The 20051-nt window shown below is 45.5% G+C and overlaps 1 protein-coding gene across 1 annotated transcript in view; it reads right to left on the reverse strand.

The window, feature by feature from the left end:
• The window catches only part of VPS45 (vacuolar protein sorting 45 homolog), a 216785-nt gene that overhangs the window by 165378 nt on the left and 31356 nt on the right, over window positions 1–20051 (reverse strand). The window contains exon 10 of the mRNA XM_078671388.1: window positions 11149–11316. Within this exon, the coding sequence (XP_078527514.1) occupies window positions 11149–11316 (168 nt within the window). The remainder of the gene's footprint in view (window positions 1–11148; window positions 11317–20051) is intronic.

Below are 20051 nucleotides of genomic sequence, written 5' to 3' on the forward strand. Positions count from 1 at the left end.
TTAGGGGGGACTTGACTCCGACCATATTCGAGGATTGAGGTCAGCAGGAATATGACGACTTTTGCCCAATTAATATGAATCTCCACGAGTGCACCAAATTGGAGGAACTCCCGCAGTACATGGTCGAGGTTCCAGGCAGGGTCTGAGACAAACTCTTGAATCCACTAAGTCCAACCCTGGCAAGGAGGAAGAACAAGTAGGGCCACTCGAGAATCGAGGGCAGTTGTGGCGTCAATGAGTGCTGTAGCTGCTCTAAACTGTGTATTTATTGTGTGGAGCAGTGCAAAGAGGTTGTGTATATTGTCTTCAGTCAAGCGTCCTGGAACAAACCCAGAACCAGGGGGAGTAGTCGGTCCCAAAAGATGGTAGGAGTCACATTTAGAGTGGGGGGTACTTGTCTGGCTCGAGGAGAGTGATACTGATGGCCTCCCTGAGAGATTGGGGGAGGCAGCCCATGGCCCTGGCCTCTTCTTACCTGGCCTGCAACTGAAGGCCAAGTAGTTCAGTGTATTCCTTATAAAATTGAGCCATAAGCCTATTGAGGCCCGGCACATTGTCTCCTGGGATGCCACGGATAACTTGACACCCTCATCGTCAAAGGGGACAATTAAATATTGCCTGTGTGCTGAGTGCTGTCACAGTAATTATATAGACTCGAAATAGGTAGTTAGATCATCAGGGGTGGGGCAAGAGTAGAGAAATATAAGACCATTGTCTTTGTAATGGGCGCCATGCTGTATCAAGCAGTTCTGTCTTCCGCCTCCAATTCAGTGACATATATGCTGCACCTGCTGTGTCTGAGTAGGGAAGCCAGAGTCTTACCTGCCTTGTCTTCCTCCAGATATTGTTTAACAAAAACGGGGTAACCCTGTGTCCCTCAGAACCTTGGTATTAGCGGTTGAACAAACAAGTGGTTCTGTTGGGTAGACCAAATTCCTTTGAGAACGCTAATCTATGCAAACAAAACAACAGTGAAAGCTCTCTGATACATATGCACAACTGAGAAATCAATACGACGTTTCGACCCTAACGCGCCCCAGTTGGTGGTCGCTGCGGGTCTTTATCAAGGCGGGATATGGTCGGTGATAGTATGGTACAGGGACGATGATTTGCCTGAAGAGTTGCCACACGAATGTTGGCCAAATCCGTCGTGGAGACGATCAAGGTGCTTGGTCCGCCGTAGCTGGTAGTGAAGTGAGTCAAACATTCGCCAAACGTCGACGCCAATTTTAGGTCCAGAACACTCCATGACTCCTCTATAAAACATCGGGATTCATTGGAGATCAATTCATTGTTGGCCTTTCTGTGACTTGTGTATATAATTGTACTAATTGTTGTGTATATATCTTAGCACTTGAGCACCTTTTTCACCAATTGTCACTTAACTGTATATATATGTGATGGTCGTATTTTGTATTAATTGTTTTTGATATTGAATGAAGTAATTCAGCAAAAATTAAATTGAATTCCAAATATGTGTATGAATTCTGCACCAAGCTATATTATTTGTTTCTTCTGCTTGAGTATTTTTTTCTCAGTTGTGCATATGTATCAGAGAGCTTTCACTGTTGTTTTGTTTGCATAGATTAGCGTTCTCAAAGGAATTTGGTCTACCCAACAGAACCACTTGTTTGTCTTCCAGGCCTGAGACTCCCTGTTTAGGAAGTGGTCCTCACAGTCAACCATCTCGCAATATTCTGAGCTAATTTCCCAGATCTGAGCCAGTAACCAGACTTCCCCCATAGCAATACGCTGGAGCTCAAGGCCCCGTAGGATCTCCAGATGGATCAGGCATGCCTGAAGGACCTGCAGGACTCTAAATTACTTAACGATACAGGGTAAGAAGCACTGGAGCGTGGTTTGAAAGTATTCTGGGTAAATGCTCTGTTCACTTTATCCGTGCGGCTGTATCCCTGGTGAGCAGCCAGTAATCTATGCATGACCAGGTACTGCAGAAGGGGTAGACGTAGGCGCCCTCTTTATCCACTGGATGCCTGTCCCCCCTCAAATGTCTGACAGGTCAGTCATTTATGATAGTCTAGAGCTGTGAAGTAGTTTGCGGGTACAGGGTCCTCGTCAAATACGATTTGTGCACTTCTGGGTTAGGCACTATGTTGAAGTCACCTCCACATGACTGTGGAGGGGCCAAACCCCATTATTTTGTGCCAGATATAGATAACCACTTCTGTACTGTCCATATTCAGATTATATGTGCAGGCAATAATGACTGTCTCACCCCCCAGGATCCAGTGATGGATAACAAACCTGCCCTTCCCATTACAGATAGAATCAAGTGTGTGCCAGTTTACCCCCCCTCCTTTCATAATAGCACCACCACCTCCCTGGCATAAGCCGCATACGTAGCATCATTAGTCTCTCCTATCCAGCCCACTCTCAAGTTCTGTTTCATATTTGCAATTAAATGCAGCTCTAAGGCTGTCCTATATCAACCCTGTGTCGCTGAGGGAATGCAAATACCTGTTGCATCTTGCGGGGGTTATTCATGCAATCGGATGTTCCAAGATATTAAAATGAGGTCAGACATTTCAAAAGGCTAGTCGTCTCCTGCTGAGATTTCCACCAATGAAAAGGGAACCTGACGCAGTGGCACATGCGTATTAACAGGGACAGCTGTGGGTCAAATATATGAATTATGTTTCGCTCTGCATGACATCGCCTAGTGTGAACTTATAGAGCAGGCAGTTTGCTAACAAGCATTTGCAATGCAATAGGTCTCGCATTATTAAAGTTTGAGCTATTGGCATTGCTAAATAATGCAACACCAATAGCTTTTGTTGCAGTTGGTGTTGCAATATTTAGCAATGCCAATAGCTCAAACTTAATTAACCCGAGACCTATTGCATTGCAAATGCTTGTTTATGTTTTGTGACCGGATTACAGTCCCAAAACATTGATACACAGGGTACGGAATTGGTATTTGGAACAGACGCCTAAAATACATCCCTTAGAAAAACCGATTTGATATCCATTTTTAAACACATTGAGTGATTTGGAAAAGGTTTTCTGAATCACTTCATGTGTTTAGTTCATAAGGAAAAGATTTCAGCTTTTGCAAACTCTCTGATTTACCAGGGTGTATGGTCTGCGGACGCTCAAACAATTCATGCATCTGGCCCCTAATGAAATAAAGGTGTCAACAACTTTCCCAAATTCCTTGAGTGCATGCTCATACCTCAAATGCTGCTTTATGATTCTCTGCAGGAGCCAATACGTGGGAAACGTGAGGCGATGCTATGTCCTCATTCGCTGGGGTGAATCCTCAAGTCTTCAGAACCCTTTACTCCTGTCAGAAGAACATGGCTGAAAGAGCCGACGTCAGGCTTTCAGAAATCAGGTTTCTGCACTTGAGCTCTGAAATGTCAGCTGCATCGGAAAACTAATAGCCTTTCAACTTACTGACATTGTGACAAACTACTCTAACCAGCCGTAATCCATGGAACCTTCTGGAAAACCCTTTCGTTGAGGGTGAAAAGTAATTCGGGGATTCTGCTGATTGCAATAGTTATGCATGAGAAAATCCAAATTTGAAATTCTTAATAGTCAGAATATTTTTTGACATTCATTGCTAGAAGTCCGACTGACCAGTCAGAGTGTTTCGAGGCATCAATTTGCAAATAGAATTGTGGAGCAAGTCTAATGGGCTTTCAGAAGTCTAATTTACTCTAATATAGAATGACAAGTCAGAATACTTCCTTCTGAATTCCTGTTTGCAAGGTCTTATGGACTACAATGCTAACAAGATGTGCGCGCGCACTCATGAAAACGAAACCTAGCGTGGGGGCGGGACTTCCGTCTTGTGCGCGAATCAGCGCCCACGGAGTTCCTGGCCCAAGTAGCACTGGTGACGCGGGGCTCCCATGCCCGAGGGAGAGCCCCGCGGAGGCTACAGAACACCGGATTGGCGGTAAGTGGGACTGTATTCGGGAGCGGCGGGGGGGGGGCGCGTGTGTGTATGTGTGCGCGCGCGTGTGTGTGTGCGCGCGTGTGTGTGTGTGTATGTGTGCGACGGCGGGGGTGTCTGTATGCGTGCGTGTGTGTATGTGCGCTCGTGTGTGTGTCTCTGGTGAGGTAAGGGGGGAGCGTGTGTGTATGCAGTGTGTGTGTGTGTGTGTGTGTGTGTGTGTGTGTGTGTGTGTGTGTGTGTGTGTGTGTGTGTGTGCGCGTGTGTGTGTGTGCGCGTGTGTGTATGCGACGGCGGGGGTGTGTTCTCTGTATGTATGGGTGCGTGCATGGGTGCTCGTGTGTGTGTGTCTCTGGGTATGCGCATTCGTGTTGGAGCTTCCGAGGCAGGAGATGGGCACGGCTCCGTGCGCGCCCACGAGGTGCAATCTGTGCTCGTGCCCATCTCTTGTCCACATTCCCAAATACGGCTGACAATAGGTCTAGAAGCAGACAACAGCAATCAATGCTTCGCATTGAATGCAGGTCTGCTCGACCTAAAAACATTTTTAGTAATGCTTAAATTGTTGAGTAATTTAAACGGTCTTTGTATCTTGTTATATTTTATTGTTTATGAAATATGCAATGGTTTTTATTAACTATGCAAAAATAAACACAATCCCAACTGTTAAGTACAAGCAAAGTGGTTTGTTGGTAAAGTAAGCAACTCTCTTTGTGTATTCTGCCCATACAAAGGTTTTTCCTTTTCCACCATGTAAGAAATTTGAGTATTTTAGGAAGTTAAACGCATATCCTCAGTCTGTGCACTTTTGTTCACTTTCTGAAATTTTGCAGTATTTCAAATAAAGCGTGGAAATTCAGCTTGAAAGATCTGCTTCAAACCAATGTCTTGTGCCTGGAATATAATGAACTGTCAATACAGGAGTGTGATTATTAATCAGACCTGGAAGGGGGCATGGCTGGGCCGCGACCAAAGATGGACGTACATTAATTGAGGACTGCGCTGTTAGTCAATCAACCCCACAATCCATCATATTATCCAATACCATGGTGGGCTTCCAAGCATGATACAGCATACAGAGTGGTGTGATACTCTGTCCCCCCTGGCCCAAGATCATACCGTGCTCCCCCAACAATGGGGAAGCAGCAGAGGGCCATGGAGAGGAAGAGATGACGTAATGGCATGAGCAGAGCTCCGACAAAGCTGCAGTAAACGACCAGGCAGCCGATGCCGGCTCGACCCCCACCGGTAATTGAGGGTCCAGGACCGCAGTGATTGAGGGAAAAGCAAGGAGGCCGTCCCACCTTGCGTAGGCCAGCCTGAAGCAAACCCGGTGAAAGAGAAGGCGCTGAAGATGGATCTGGCGCACCCAAGGCCTTGGAGACCTGCGGCAACTGTGGCAGGTGAGGTGGCGGTGGAGGGTGACGGACCCGAAGGGCTGCTCAAAACAAAAGTCAGAGTGAGGCACCACCCGCTCCTCGCCGCAGTCAAGGAAGAAGGACTGAATTGAGGCCCGGCGGCGCAGGTATGCTGCGAGTGGTAGGGCCATGAAAGCTGAGCGGAGGAGGGGGATGGTCCTTTCCAGGCCATCAAGGGTGAGGTCAAAGCATTGCACTGCCTCTGCAAGAACCACCGAGTCAGAGCTGGGCAAAGGCCTGATAACACTGAGGCCTGAAGTGCGTCTGAACTGGTCGGAGTGGGCGAAGGGCAGACCCCGCCATACCAAAGCGGAAGAGAAAGCGAGGTCGGGTGATGCCCTGGCCTACATCCTATTACAGAACAACACATTGAGAAACCTCTGATGGAGTCTCGGATTGCGAGAGGTGGATTAGGGCCCGCCGGACATCTGAGCGCTGGGCCTGGCTGGAAGTAGGGGCCTGCCTACAGCCTGGATTATTGTAGACGGGAGGGGAAGGCGGCAGTTGAGCGCCCCCCCCAGGAAAGTAAACAAGCAGGCTCAGGTGCGGGGCAAGCTCCTTGCAAAAGTGGGATACCCGTGAGGTTGAAATCGCCTGAGAAATCTCTGAGGGGCAGAAAAAGAACGATACACCCCCACTCCCCAAACTAGCTAGGAGAGGCAATCCCGGCGTGCCAAAGTGGGCAGACTGTGTAACTACGGTGAAGCCTAGGGATGGGAGTGCCCCTGACCAACAAAATAGACAACTATGTGGTCCTGAAACTCCCCTTGGTAGCGGAGTGAGAAAAAGCAGTGGAGGTCTCCCTAGGAGCGATCATGGCAGCGATAAAAGATGTGAAATGCACCTTAGAGCCCAAAATAGACATGTGACTATTGTGGTCAACTTGATCAGGGCACATATTCAAAAGCTGAGCGACAAAGTCACAACAGCTGAGACACAAGTAGCCCAGTTACAGTCCACTATGAAACACCTGGAAGAGCAAGTGCAAACCTTAACTCAGCAGGCCACGTCCATGACCACAAAGATCGAAGACCAACAAGGAAGGGCGAGAAGGAAGAATATCAAGGTGGTGGAGCTCCCGGAAGGGGCGAAGGGCCCCAGTGCAGACCTCTTCTTGGAGGACCTCATACTGACCACACTACGGGCCAAAAGACTGTCAAAATTGTTTTTGCTCGAGAGGGCGCATAGGGCTCTGGTGCCCACACCCAAGCCAGGGGCTCCTCCTTGCACAATAATCGCAAAAATCTTCACTTACCGTGACCGGAATGTGATCCTCCAAGTGGATCTAAAAGAGCAAAATGAGACATACACTTCAAATACATTCTAGTGCGCCTCTTCCTCAACTTTACATTACAAGTCCAGATCCAGCGGAGGAGCTTCGAGGCGGTGAAGAGGAAGCTCAGGGAGCGAGAAATCAAATACATGATGTTCTTCCCAGCCAAGCTTCACATAATTGAGGAGGGTAAAACATGCACATTGCATCCCCGGTAGAAGCCCGGGAGTGGCTGGAGGGATGGCACACAGTTGGCCAAAATAGAGGCAAGGGACCGGGACACAGTTGGGGAGGATCAGATCGAAGCAAGGAGGCAGAAGAGAAGGGAGAAGTTTATGGTGGAGGAGTCCATGGAGTCACAGCAAGGTAATGGCGGGGGTGGAATGAGTTAACAAACTGGGCCAACCTGAAGATACGAGTGAGTGGGGCCCGGAACTGGCACTGGGCGAGAACAATGGCCTAGGCGGCAATGACCTGACAGATATAATACGATGGAGTGGTTATTGGAGTGCCCAATAAAACACCTTGGACATAATCATTCTGGGACAATTGGGGACTGTAGACAGTGATTGTTTTAGTAGGGGTTTGAAATAAGTGACACTTTCTGTTGGTTATCTGGGCGGGGCCGAGACACCCCTATTGTAGTTATTGTATGCGATTGCGTGGGCGACAGGTGCTCTGCAGGTTGGGAAGTTGGGGAATGCACAACCTATTTAGCAGGGTGGCAGGGTGGGGGGAGGTGGGTCAAAGTTTGGGAAAGGGGAATTATTGTGGAAGTTTCACATGCAGAAAGTTCAGTTCTCAGAAGGAGAGAAGAGAGGGTGGTTATCGCAAAGTAGACAGGGCGCTAAGTGGAGTGGCTGTGACTTATCTAAGCCTGAAGAATTTGAAGATGGGGAAGGGTCTTTTATCATTCCTATGCCTCAATCTCAAGTGCAGTCAATAAAAGTGTGGTCCTGGAATGTCAAAGGCCTTAATGGCAGGATACAGCGAACAGTGGTCATATAAGTCATGAAGAAACATGCCCAGGCTATTATTCTATTACAAGAAACACACCTGCAGGGCAACCATTCTAAGGCATTGGACAGATTTGTGTATACCCTGATGGCGCATGCTGGCTATACAGCTAGTAGGAGTAGGGGTGTTGTGTAAAAAGACACTCCCTTTGAGTCCAGTGAAAGCATGGACTGACCGCTGGGTAGGTTTGTGGCTGTAAGCGACCAGTGGGAGGGGCACACTCAATTTCTGCTCGGTGTATGTCCCACCTAGGCTACAGGCTCCCACATTGGTCATACCAGGGCCATTACTCCTAGAATTTCCGGAGGTGCGATTGATTCCGGACGGAGACATGAATGATGCTAGTCTCAAAAGAGTTGGATGTTTTGGTGAGGTATTTTGGTATTAGACAAAATACCCATATGTCAGCGGTCCACGGGGGCCACACCAGGTTAGATTACCTAGTTATGCAGGTTCACGGCATGGGGTATTTTAAAGGGACCAAACATGAAACGCGGGGGTATCTGATCATTCCCCAGTCAAGGTTATGCTGGAGGGTCCAATGCGGGATCACGACCTAACCCGAGGATTTGCCTGTAGCATCTAAAAGATCAAAAATGTAAGACCAGCATGAGGAAGCGTACTGAGCAATTCTTTGCAGAAAACCTAGGGCCTGTGGGTTCATTGGTGACGCTTTAGGAGGCGTTCAAAACGGTAATTAGGGGCCATGCCCAAGCCTAGGTGTTGGCAAAGAAAAAGGAAAAGAAGCTGCAGTGCCACACCCTTGAAAGCAACATGACCAGCCTGGAGGCCCACATGGCTGAGGGGGTATACATCCTGGAGTTGAGACACCAATTAAGATTACACCAAAGAAAGTTACGATTATTATTAGAGGATAGTGCCAGAGCACAGGCGCTTGCTACCCAACACAGATTATAAGAGGTGGGAGACAAAGCCAGTAAATTACTGGTGTGGTTAGATAAGCAGAAGGCATGTGGTAAGTGGGTCCCAGGGAAAGTTATAGCAGAGGCATTTGTGGCGTACTGTGAAACACTGTACACATCCTCATCTGGAAAAACAGAGTTGGACTACAGGGACTTCCTAAGAGACATAACCTTATAGCCTCAGATGATAGGAAAATAATGGAGTAAGACTTTATGGTGGAGGAGATTAGTTCAGCAGCATGTGCTCTGCCATCCGGGAAATCGGTGGGGCCCAATGGCCTGCCAGTAGAATTCTTTAAATGTATGTTAAATAAAACCATAGTGCATCTCCTCTATATGTTTAAGGGGGAAAAAACGGAAGCCATCCTACATCAAGACCTGAGGATGGCAGTGATAGTTGTAATTGCCAAGGAGTGCAAGCCCCCAGCGGATTGTGAGTCATACAGACCAATCTCCCTGCTCAGCTATTAAGTAAAAGGTCTTGGCTAAGGCCCTGTCCATGCATCTGTGTACAGTGATTCCCTCTCTCATCCATCCGGATCAATTCAGATTCATGACCCACTGAGGTACCATGCTGAACCTGCGAAGATTGTTTGGGATCCTACATGTCACGAAGCCAACCTTGTGGACCCAGCAGTTCTCCTGTCCGTAGATGCCAGAATGGCTTTCAATAGCATGAAATGGTGCTACCTTTTGGCAGTTCTGCACTGCCTGAGGTGCGGCCAAATGTAATCATTGGGTGAATCTGCTGTAAGAACAGCCATTGGCCAGGGTGCGGATCTTTTCGGCGATGTCCGAGGTGTTCCATCTACAAAAAGGAACGAGACAGGGGTGCACCTTGTCCCCGATATTATCTGCCTTGGCCCTAGAGCCCTTTGCAGCACGGGTACGACAAGACCCCCTGATATGGGGCATACAGGTAGGAGAAGAATGGGATGAACGCATCTCCTTGTATGCAGATGATATTTTACTGTACGTAATGAGGTTGAGGCAGTTCATCAACGGGATACTACAGATTTTACGTATCTTTGGGGACTATTCAGAATATTGTATAAACTGGGATAAATCCCTGCTGTTCCCATTGGTGGGCAGTGCTGCCAGTCTGACATCTAGGTGTGAGGTGTGAAGGGAATCAATATCTAGGAGTCTACATTACAAGGGAACCCCAGGAGTTTTATGAGTGGAATTTAGCAACTCAACTAGACAGATTCTTAAGGGATGCCCAACGTTGGCGGTTGGAGCCACTTACATTAATGACCCTATTAAATTTCCCCAGGTTTTTTTTCAAAAGGCAGAGGCCTGTGGAGAAGGGGAGCATCACGCATAGCACTGCACAAACTGCAGAGGTGTGTTTATGAGGCGAACTGACGGTTCCCGATATCAAGTTATATAACTGGGCCTCCCAACTGGTCACGGTGAACGGTTGGGTTTTCGGAGATAGGGCAGAGCCGGCATATAGAGTAGACAGATCAGTTATGGGAGTCAGGGGCTATCTCCCCTTACTGTAGTACAAAAAAGCTGAGGGGGGTCTCCTGGCACAAACACGGACAGTAGTAAGACCATGGAGGCAGCTGGGAAGAAAGGCTAACAACAATGGCCCTGCTATGGGATAGTGATCAGCTTCGCAAGGTGGGTGGGTTGCGTAATTCTGGCAAATGGGAGCAGCTTCGCCTGGAAAAATTGTGCGATGTTTGGAGAAGGCAGAAGTACGTCACATTTGCCATCGTTCAACAGGAGTATGATATAAGGAAAGGAGAGTGGCTGAGATACCTGCAACTGGGTCACGCTCTTCGGGCCATATCTGTGAGGGGGGAGAAATAGCAGAAGTGTCCCCCTAGAGTACAGACTGTTAACTGACCCATTAGAAGAGATATCATTAATATATACGGAAGTAGTGAATAACGCCCCAGAACCCCTGGGACCACTGAGAGCAGCATGGGAGGGTGACCTGGGCCCTCTTGATGAAGGAGACTGGGTTGAGGCCCTACAGGGCCCAAGAGAGGTGGCGATACCTTCCAGATTCCGACTATTTCAACCGAAGATCTTACATCGAATATACTACTCTCAATCATTATTACATCGACTGGCCCATACAGAGAATAACTTGAGTCATAGGGGATGTGGGCTAGAGGGGACCTTACCCTCTGTTGTGGGAATGCCTGGTGATACTGCAATACCGGTGCAAAATCGGGAGTAGTATGACCGCGGGGTGGAGGTCTCCGTTGAGGCGTAGTGGTTCTTGTTGTTGATCCTAGGGGACAAAGCCTGGCTCAAATATATGAAACTGTGGCTGACATTGGCCGCAGTGGTGGCCAAGTGTAACATGGCAGGTGGCTGGTGGAACACCCCTCCCACCAAGAGTGGCGGACGGGAAAACTGATTTGGACTGCTGTTGGCAAGTGGAGCATATGATATACCTAAGCAGAGGGTGTCCACGGAAATGGGAAAAGATTTGGGGGAACTGGCAGGTGAGGATTGTAGAGAGGGATTAGTAGGAATAAGTAGAGACTGTTACTACACTGTGTTGATGACTCAATCAGTGATTATCGAAATGATTAACTGTACAATTGAAAAAAGAAATAATAATAATCAGACCTGGAGAGCACTGGAATGATCATTCTGACAGGCCAGCTCTTGCTCTACTTCAGATACTTCCATCAAGTGCCGCTCGCTGACCAACCGGGATAGCTCCCCCACCACAGTGACATGCTTCGACACAGTGCCGGACATCTTTTTAAATTGAGGATAATTCTCAACAAAGGCCTGCAAAAACAAATAAGAGCATTATAATTGAGGTTGAAGGGGACAATAGTGGCTAAAACACAAAAATTAAAAAGACGTGTCCACCAGCTGAAAGAGTAGTTAAGAAAAATGCTACTGTTAATTTGGAACAGTTTTCAGCTTGCTTTGTTGTATATTTCCCATGTTGGGTACATAAACCTAGGTCAAAGATATTTGATGTTAATGGATGCCTGAAATGGAACAACAGGATAGAGATACTGTAGTTTGTTAAATGCTTTCATTTAGCTGCATACATGAACGCTTAAGCAGGATTTGTGCTTCCCCAAGGGCATCATATACTCTTCTGGAACAAATAAACACTCAAACAGTAGACATTGGGTGCCAATCTGTTACACGAGGTGACTCCAGATTAGTTGTACTTCTTGCAGACTTAGTAACTTGCTGAACAGAGATATATATATATATATATATATATATATATATATATATATATATATATATATATATATACACACACACACACACACACACACACACACACACACACACATATTATTTTACTTACTGGCAGTCACCAGTAGGTATTTACAGTTAGGACCTAGTTCCATAGGAAAAACATTTGACTTGCCTATATCTTTGGTGCTCTTTGACAAATCTTAACTACATTTTTTCCACAGAAATTGTGCCAGTGATTCCCTCTATGCATGGAAAGCTTTGGGGTGATGTGTCAAGCAGGGGCTGAGAAAAAGGGGGAGGGGGGAAAAAAGTGTGTTTCATGTGTTAATTCCCATTGGGATTTTAGACATGACTACGGTCCGAACCTGTGAAAGGATTTACACCAAATTTGGCACAAAGCTAGCTCTTGGCCCGGAAAGAGTGCTTTATGTTATTTGGTTGGTTAATCCGTTCAGTAGTTTTAGACATCCAAATTTGTACATCTAGGGACGCAGATCCTCCAAGGATCTAACAGTCCCAGTGCTGAAATCTGATTGGCTACAAACACTACACCAGGAAGTGTTCGCAGCCATCTTGGGACTCTGCTTCTGCCGAGTCCTAAAAGAAAGTTAGAAAACAAGCACTGGCATTGCCAATAGGTCTCGCAGTAGGAAAGTTTGAGCTATTGGTTTTCTAAATTACATTTTATTTTTTTGTTTTGTGATTTACAATGCCCATACTTTTAACTTTTCGCATTAGGAAAGTTTGAGCGATTGGCTTTGACCTGAGCTCAAGAGGTTACATCCCCGCAGCAAGTTTACATCTTAACAAGCAACAACAAGATGCGCGGCCGCCATTATTTAATGTTAAAAAAAAGACAAGTAGGAAGTAGTGCTTGTGAGAGCACAGCGCTCTAAAAAAACAAGCAATGCGCGCTCTGTGCTGGGCTGGCATGTGCAGCTGACCTCTCGGAACCAAGGCCCGGAGTCAAAGCTTTAGGTAAAAGGCGAGACCCGCGGCTGGACTATGTGTCTCAGTGTAACATTGAAAGGGGATATGACGCTGGACTCAGCCTCTGAGGGAACATCCGATCACCAGGAAGCTTGGGTGAAAGTAAGATGGCGTCGCGCACACTCACTGCAGCTTGGCTCCTCAGTACTAGCTGCAGCGGCGAGCGGGGTTGTTCCGAATGGCGGAGGTGTAAGATGTCTTTCGGGACTTCAGCGTCACTCAGTCTCTGGAGGTGTCATTACTGAAACACGCGCCTCTTATGAAGCCTATGAAATGGAGAGAAGCGTTTAACGTGCGTGACTTTTGGCTGAGCGCTGTTTCCTAGTATAAATACTCTGTGCCCGAAGTTTTACAGTGTGCTTTTGTTTTATTAAATGTCACACTCTGCAGACTGCTAACGGCCCAATAACATTGCCCACTGCAATGGGAAACAAGTAGGAAGTAGTGCTTGTGAGAGCACAGCGCTCTAAAAAAAACAAGCGATGCGCGCTCTGTGCTGGGGGAGGGGGAGGGCCATTAGCCTGTAAGAACTCTCGGCAAGATCAAAGGAAGGGTGGGAGGGACATTGGGGAACAGATGGCCATGAAAGTTTATGGGCCAAAAGCGTGTGCCTGTGGCCACGTGAACTCGAAGAAAACCGCACGAAAAAAGCTGTGGTTTCACGAGGATTTGAGCACTTGAATTCTCGCCATTTCCCATTCCTTCGGAATGGAAAAGGCGAGACCTAAAAAAGAAAGTGGGCAGGATAGGAACACCCAGACCCCGTAGCCCTGGGACCCCTCCTGGGTAAGAAAACATTTTTCTTTAAAATGTTTGCTGCGAAATCCGCGTCGCATTGAGGCTCCCCTTGAAGTCCCAAACACTGCACACTGGGTGCCCTGGGTGGGCTCCAATGCACTCAGGAACAGGAGGCCGTGCCCGGGGTCCCCGGGGCCAAATTTGCCCTGCGGAGGGGGTCGCATGGCCCACCCCCTACCATTCCAATAATTGGGGATGGGGTCCCTGGGGCCAAATTCAGCTCGCGGGGGGGGGGGCTCATGGCCCCCCTCCCCTTGCAATAATTGGGCAGGCCCTGAGGGAATCTGGAAGGGGGGCAGTGCGGCCCCTCTCCTCTTTAAATTTTGGCTGGGCCCCGGGGGATGGGGGTCTCTGGGCAGAATCCGCGAGGCCCCCTCCCTTTTTGAGTGCAGACAAACAAGCAGAAAAAGCAAAACAGAGGGCATAAAAACGAGCAGGAAAGGCAAAATGGAGGACAGAAAAATAAGCAGGAAAGGCAAAACAGAGGGCAGAAAAATTTGCAGAAAATGCAGACGAGGGCAAAACAGAGACACACACATCTACTCACAGACCAACTGAGACACTCACACACCACTCACAGACCCACTCTGACACTTGTGCATTCACTCACTCACAGACAGACTGACTCACACACTCACAAGGCACTCGCAAACCCACTCAGGAACTCCGACACCCACTCACGCACCCATTCAGACACCAAGTGGGACACTTATACAGCCACTCCCAGACCCACTCACACACACACCCACCCACTGACAGACCCACTGAGACACTTATGTACTCTCTCTCAAACATTACAGGTTACAGTCAGGAAATACAATTTCAAAAACCTTATAAATTCACAGGAAAAAAACAAAGGTTACAGGGACATTATAGTTCGGCTCACATTTTACTCGTACAAAACCAGTGAAATTCAGCAGTTATAGTTACCTGAGCTAACTATAACTTACACCCCCACAATGCACTGCTTTTGGCCTCATATATTACCTCACTCATGACAGTCAGTGACATCACTGATGACATCACGCAAAGCATAAGCACAGTACCATCCATACCGAGCTTAAAAGCGACAAGGCCTTTTTCCATTTTTATGGCACAGTCTTTAAGCATTGCTTTAGCAAGATCCATTGACACCGAGCTGAAAAGTGACGATAGCCTTTTATCACTCCAGGCACAATATTAAAGCTTTGGACTGGTGAAATAACATCCAAGCCAACTTAGAAATAATAAAAGCAACTCTTGACATGTTTTGCTCTATTTACAGCTTATCAGAGAGCTATAGCTTTGTCCAGACACAAGGGATCACCCAGTATAAGTCAAGATAATATACTTTCAGGCTTAGAATGCCGTATAAATTATGCAACAACAAAAGAAGCATGGGACTGAGTAATTCCCAAGTTTAGGTGAAGAGCCGCTCCTTTGTATGAAGCACCCTACAACACCACTGACACTTTGCATCTGCTCACCTCAACTATCTGTTTATCTAGCAGAGTTTTTAAGCATAGGATAAGCACAATGCCATGCACTTTGAGCTTGAGAGTGACAAAGACTTTAGCCATTTTTACAGCAAAGTCTGTAGAGGAACTGCTCTCCGCCTAATACGTCTCTGATAAGCTATACATACCTTAATATAGAACACGAGCATGGTTTGAATGCATGCACATTTTTCTTTAGAGACAAACCTTTAACCATGTACGACCACACATCACTCTTACTGGAGATGCTACGATTTTGCTTGGAGCAGAACATTTTCCTATACGAAGAACAATGGTACAGGTAGACCACGGTACTGTGATGGGAAGTTGCTTTGCTACCAGCTATGCCTGTAATGTTTATGGTGTGGTGGGAGTCGGAGTATGTTTGGTCTGAGGCTAATAAGGAGCGGACGAAGTGCTTGATATTGTGGACCCGCTACATAGACGATATTTTTGTCATTTGGGACGTCCAACGGGCGACACTGAATACATTTTAAAACCGGTTATCAGATAACAATCTAAAATTCACAAACAGAATAGAAACCAACAGTATTGAGGTCTTGGATGTCAAAGTAGAAATAGTAAATGACAGCATTAATACCAGCCTATTCAGGAAAGCCACAGCAGGCAACAGTATCCTTCATACACAAAGTCCCCATCACATCAGATTAAAATGGAGTATCCTATATGGGGAATATTAAGGGCTAGAAGGAACTGCAGTACTGAGGAAGCTTTTAAAGCCGAGGCAGACAGAATGGAGACCCGCTTTAAATCCAGGGGTTACCCAGGAAAGTTTATCAGAACAGCTAGAGAGAAAACAACCGTCATCAATAGGGCCAGTCTAATTAGACCCAAGAAAAGGGAAGATGATAAGAATGTAAAATTCATTACCACCTTCAACTGTGAGTCCCACTCAGTAAGCAAAATCATGAGAAAACATTGGCATCTCATTAAATCTGATGTTGTAAGTGGAAAACATGTGAATCGTAGTTTGCCAATAACATACCACAAGAGTGATTCTCTCAATGACTTCATGGTACACAGAGGTAAAAATGGCATCCGGCACCTGGTTGAGAAATTACCAGGCTTTTACAAATGTGGAAAGTGCAAGGCATGTGCCCACAGTACCAATATCAAGACGTGTACTCTGGCCACGGGCAGAGAACTCAAGATCAGAAGCTTTGTAAACTGCAACAGTGATTTTGTTGTGTACGTTTTGCTCTGTGTATATGGTCTGTGTTACGTAAGGAGCACAATCTTCCCAATCAAGAAAAGGATTTTAGAACACATGCGTGCCATTAAGAACTGTGACAGTAGTTATCCAGTGGCCAGTCACTGAAACTCAATGCATGGATCCAATAGTGATCAAATTTCATTTTTTGGGTGTTGAAAGGGTTCCAGTCAATCCACGAGGAGGTGACCGAGAACCGGCACTAAGAAAACTGGAATCAGAGTACATCATCCATCTGAACAGTAAACACCGTAACGGACACAATCAGGATGAGGGATTGCAAGCACTTGTAGGCTGAAGTACTGACATCCTTTCATTTGAGACCTTATAATTGGTCACTTCATGTATCTCCCTACTATCCACTTTTAGGTTTCCTCCTCTCTCTTTTTTCTTATGTACAGACCCAGGACACTTACTTATATATCCCTGCCTTCTTTTTGCTGTTGATGTCGCCCTCGACCTATACAAGTGAGTCCTATTGAAATATTATATTTTGCCACTTCTAAGATGGAGGTGGCACTAATTGATTAGCACTTAGAGGTGTGAATCTTTGTGTATTTGTATGCAGTGTGATCCTTTAGATATTTCAGTTGGTCCAACTATACATATGAATAATTGTGGCCCCTTCCTTTTCTTTTGCTTGAAGCTTTTGCTCCAATTCTAAACCCATGCACGGATTTTACTATCACTTTGAGTTTTTTATTTGCACTATCTTTCGGACTGTTGATGCAACTTTCTTGTTGGTATATACTATGTCCCTCTATTGGCAGATTTCTTTGCCTTATATTAGAATCTTGTATTGTTTTTAGTTGATCATTTAAATATCATGGACCCATGGTATGGAAAAGAACCTATTGTAATTGAAGGTAACTACCAACATGATATCAGGCAATGTATATTTGATCCAAAATACATGTACAATTATGCATATGCGTGTATATATGCTCTGGAATTCCTATACAGGCTACCAATATCAGACACTGGTCGAAGCTTTTACCCATAGATTATGCCATCTATTATTGTGTCCATAGGAAAGTGTGTGGTCTATTGAGCACAAACATTCTGTGTATTCTAAACCATACGTTATGATTCCTAAAAGAAGCTATCTATTGACCGTGACCTTGATAGCCTGCTGGCTTAAATACAACTTTATTGACACTGTTGTGCGCATACACACTTGTGTATTAACACTTTACAGATTCTAAATAATTTGGTATTTACTTTTAAATGATGTAACGCACGTGTTTTAAATCTATTTTTATATTTATTATTATTTTTGGTTTACATTTGAGCACCAACTGCAACTCAGGGACATAAGTAAACAATGGCACTAGTCTTGTTTCCATTGTACGATCATTCTAAGTTCCCGCAAGTCTTTCTACTGCGTTTGTTTTGTTTAAACTTGTGTTTAAAGGGGATTGGGCACTTTGTGTCACCTATGGCTTCGAAAAAGACTGAGCAGGTCGAAACGCCTAATTAACTTCATGTGAAAATCTGTCCGGAGTGTGGGAGTATACTTGCGCTGCTGCGCAGGTTTTGTTTGCATACCTAAATGCTACTAAGACATAACATTGACGTTTTCCACGAGAAAGTGATACAGGAACTTAAAATTCTCCATAAAAAACAATGTCAAAATAAAAAGTGGTACACTGCCCGTGATGACTCTTACTTTAAGCTGATAAAAAAACTCCGGCTGGATAACAATGTTATTGTGCGCCAAGCACACAAGGGCGGGAACATGGTTTTATGGCCGTGCACTATGTACATGGCAGAAGCCCTTTCACAGCTGAATGATAAGAATTGCTATAAGCGGAGTGACATGGTAAAAATTTTCTTGGGATTCCTTCTAGTCCAGCGTGTTAGCATAGAAAAGCACGGGCTTGTTGTCTATGGATGAATTTCGGTTCCTGAAAAACTATCACCCGGTGATGCCGATGATTTACTTTATACCGAAAGTGCACAAAAATGTTGCTAAACCACAGGGTAGGACCATTATATCGGCCTGCAACAGCATTATGGAAAACGCCAGCAAATACATGGATTTCTTTTTGCAGGAACATGTGAGATTATTATCTTCATTTATTTTGGACACAGGGGATCTTCTACACAAGTTACAGGAAGTGACTTGGCAACAAGATTATTTGCTTATCTCTTTGGATGTGTCGTCTTTGTATACTTCTATTCACCATCGAGATGGGCTTACGGCTGTAGAGAACTTCCTAAAAAGGAGACCCATTTGCTTTGCTGAACATAACAAGATGCTGATGGCGATTGTATCTATGTGTCTGGAAAATAACTTTTTTCTATTTCAGAAACAAGTATACCAACAAATCAGGGGTGTAGCGATGGGGGCCCGTTTCTCCCCCAGCTACGCATGTTTACACATGGGGCTGTGGGAGGAACAGGTCCTTGCGTCGACATTTGAGGAAATACTGGATAATAAAGTTATACGTTGGTATAGATACATAGATGATTTGCTCATAATATGGAAGGGGTCAGAGGAGGAGGCTGTCCATTTTATAGAGCGCATCAATGATAACAACATGAACTTGTTTTTCACCAGCCAGATCAGTGAGAATTCCATTTGTTTTTTGGATGTTGAAATTTACATTAAGGATAATTGCCTGCACACCAGGTTACACCGTAAGAGCATGACTGGCAATTCATTACTGCATGCGGACAGTCATCACCCAGCGCACTTAATTCGCAGCATCCCTTTTGGGGAGATGCTGCGCATTAGAAGAATATGCAGCGCGGATGATGACTGTTTTAGTGCTTAGTTGGATTGCCGTGCCAGGTTTATCCACAGAGGATATTCTCCCGGTGAGGTCGATAAAGCCATGGCTAGAGCTAACCAGCAAGGTAGGGCTCAAGCTTTAAAGGGTCAAACACTCAAAGCTAATATCTCTATGAAAGAACATCCCATGAGGCTTATTCTTACATATAGTAATTAACATCGTACTATTAGAAAGATAGTCAATAGGAATTGGGCACTGATAAGTAATGATCCTATTTTGTGTGAAAAATTGACTAGATCTCCTAATCTGACCTTTCGTAAGGCTAGCTCAATGAGTGATACGCTAGTTAGCAGTAGCCCGGAGGTGGTCCATACTACATCTTGGATACAGAGCCTTAAAGGCTTTATCAAATGTGCAGTTTGTAAAGCATGCAAACATGGTGTTAACAAGACTGAATTTTCAACCCCATTCAGTAACAGGCCCACTAAAATTGGTAAAAAACTGACCTGTAAGTCGGATTTTGCTGTGTATGTGCTGGAGTGTCCTTGTGGCCAGCGATACGTGGGTAGTACCCGATTGCAGGCGCACAAGAGGATACTCCAGCACATATGCACAATTAACAATGGGGATGTCACATATCCCGTTGCTCGTCATTTTGGAGATAAGCATGCTACGAATTCTGGTGAACTGAAATACTATTTGATTGATTCCATTCCCCCATTGAGAAGAGGCGGTAACCGTGACAGTATGTTAAGAAAACTGGAAACTAAGTATATTTTAGAAATGGATACTAAGACCCCAAATGGGCTAAATTCTAGCGAAGACATTTATACATATTTATAATATCTGTTTGCAACTTTGTATAGTATGTGACAGTCTCCATTTCCTTGTGTTGATTCATTTACTTGCTGCTGCTGTAAATATTGATGTATTTTATTCACAATTTTGCACTTATTTAGGGATTTCTTTTAGGCATTTTTAATAGGGTTAGTGACACTTTATAGATACACTCAAGCACTTTAGATTATGGACATGGTGATTGAACTGATTGCCGACTTGGGCTTTATC

The sequence above is a fragment of the Lissotriton helveticus genome, chromosome 12 (genome assembly GCF_964261635.1).
Source record: "Lissotriton helveticus chromosome 12, aLisHel1.1, whole genome shotgun sequence".
In the NCBI taxonomy this organism is placed as follows: domain Eukaryota; kingdom Metazoa; phylum Chordata; class Amphibia; order Caudata; family Salamandridae; genus Lissotriton; species Lissotriton helveticus.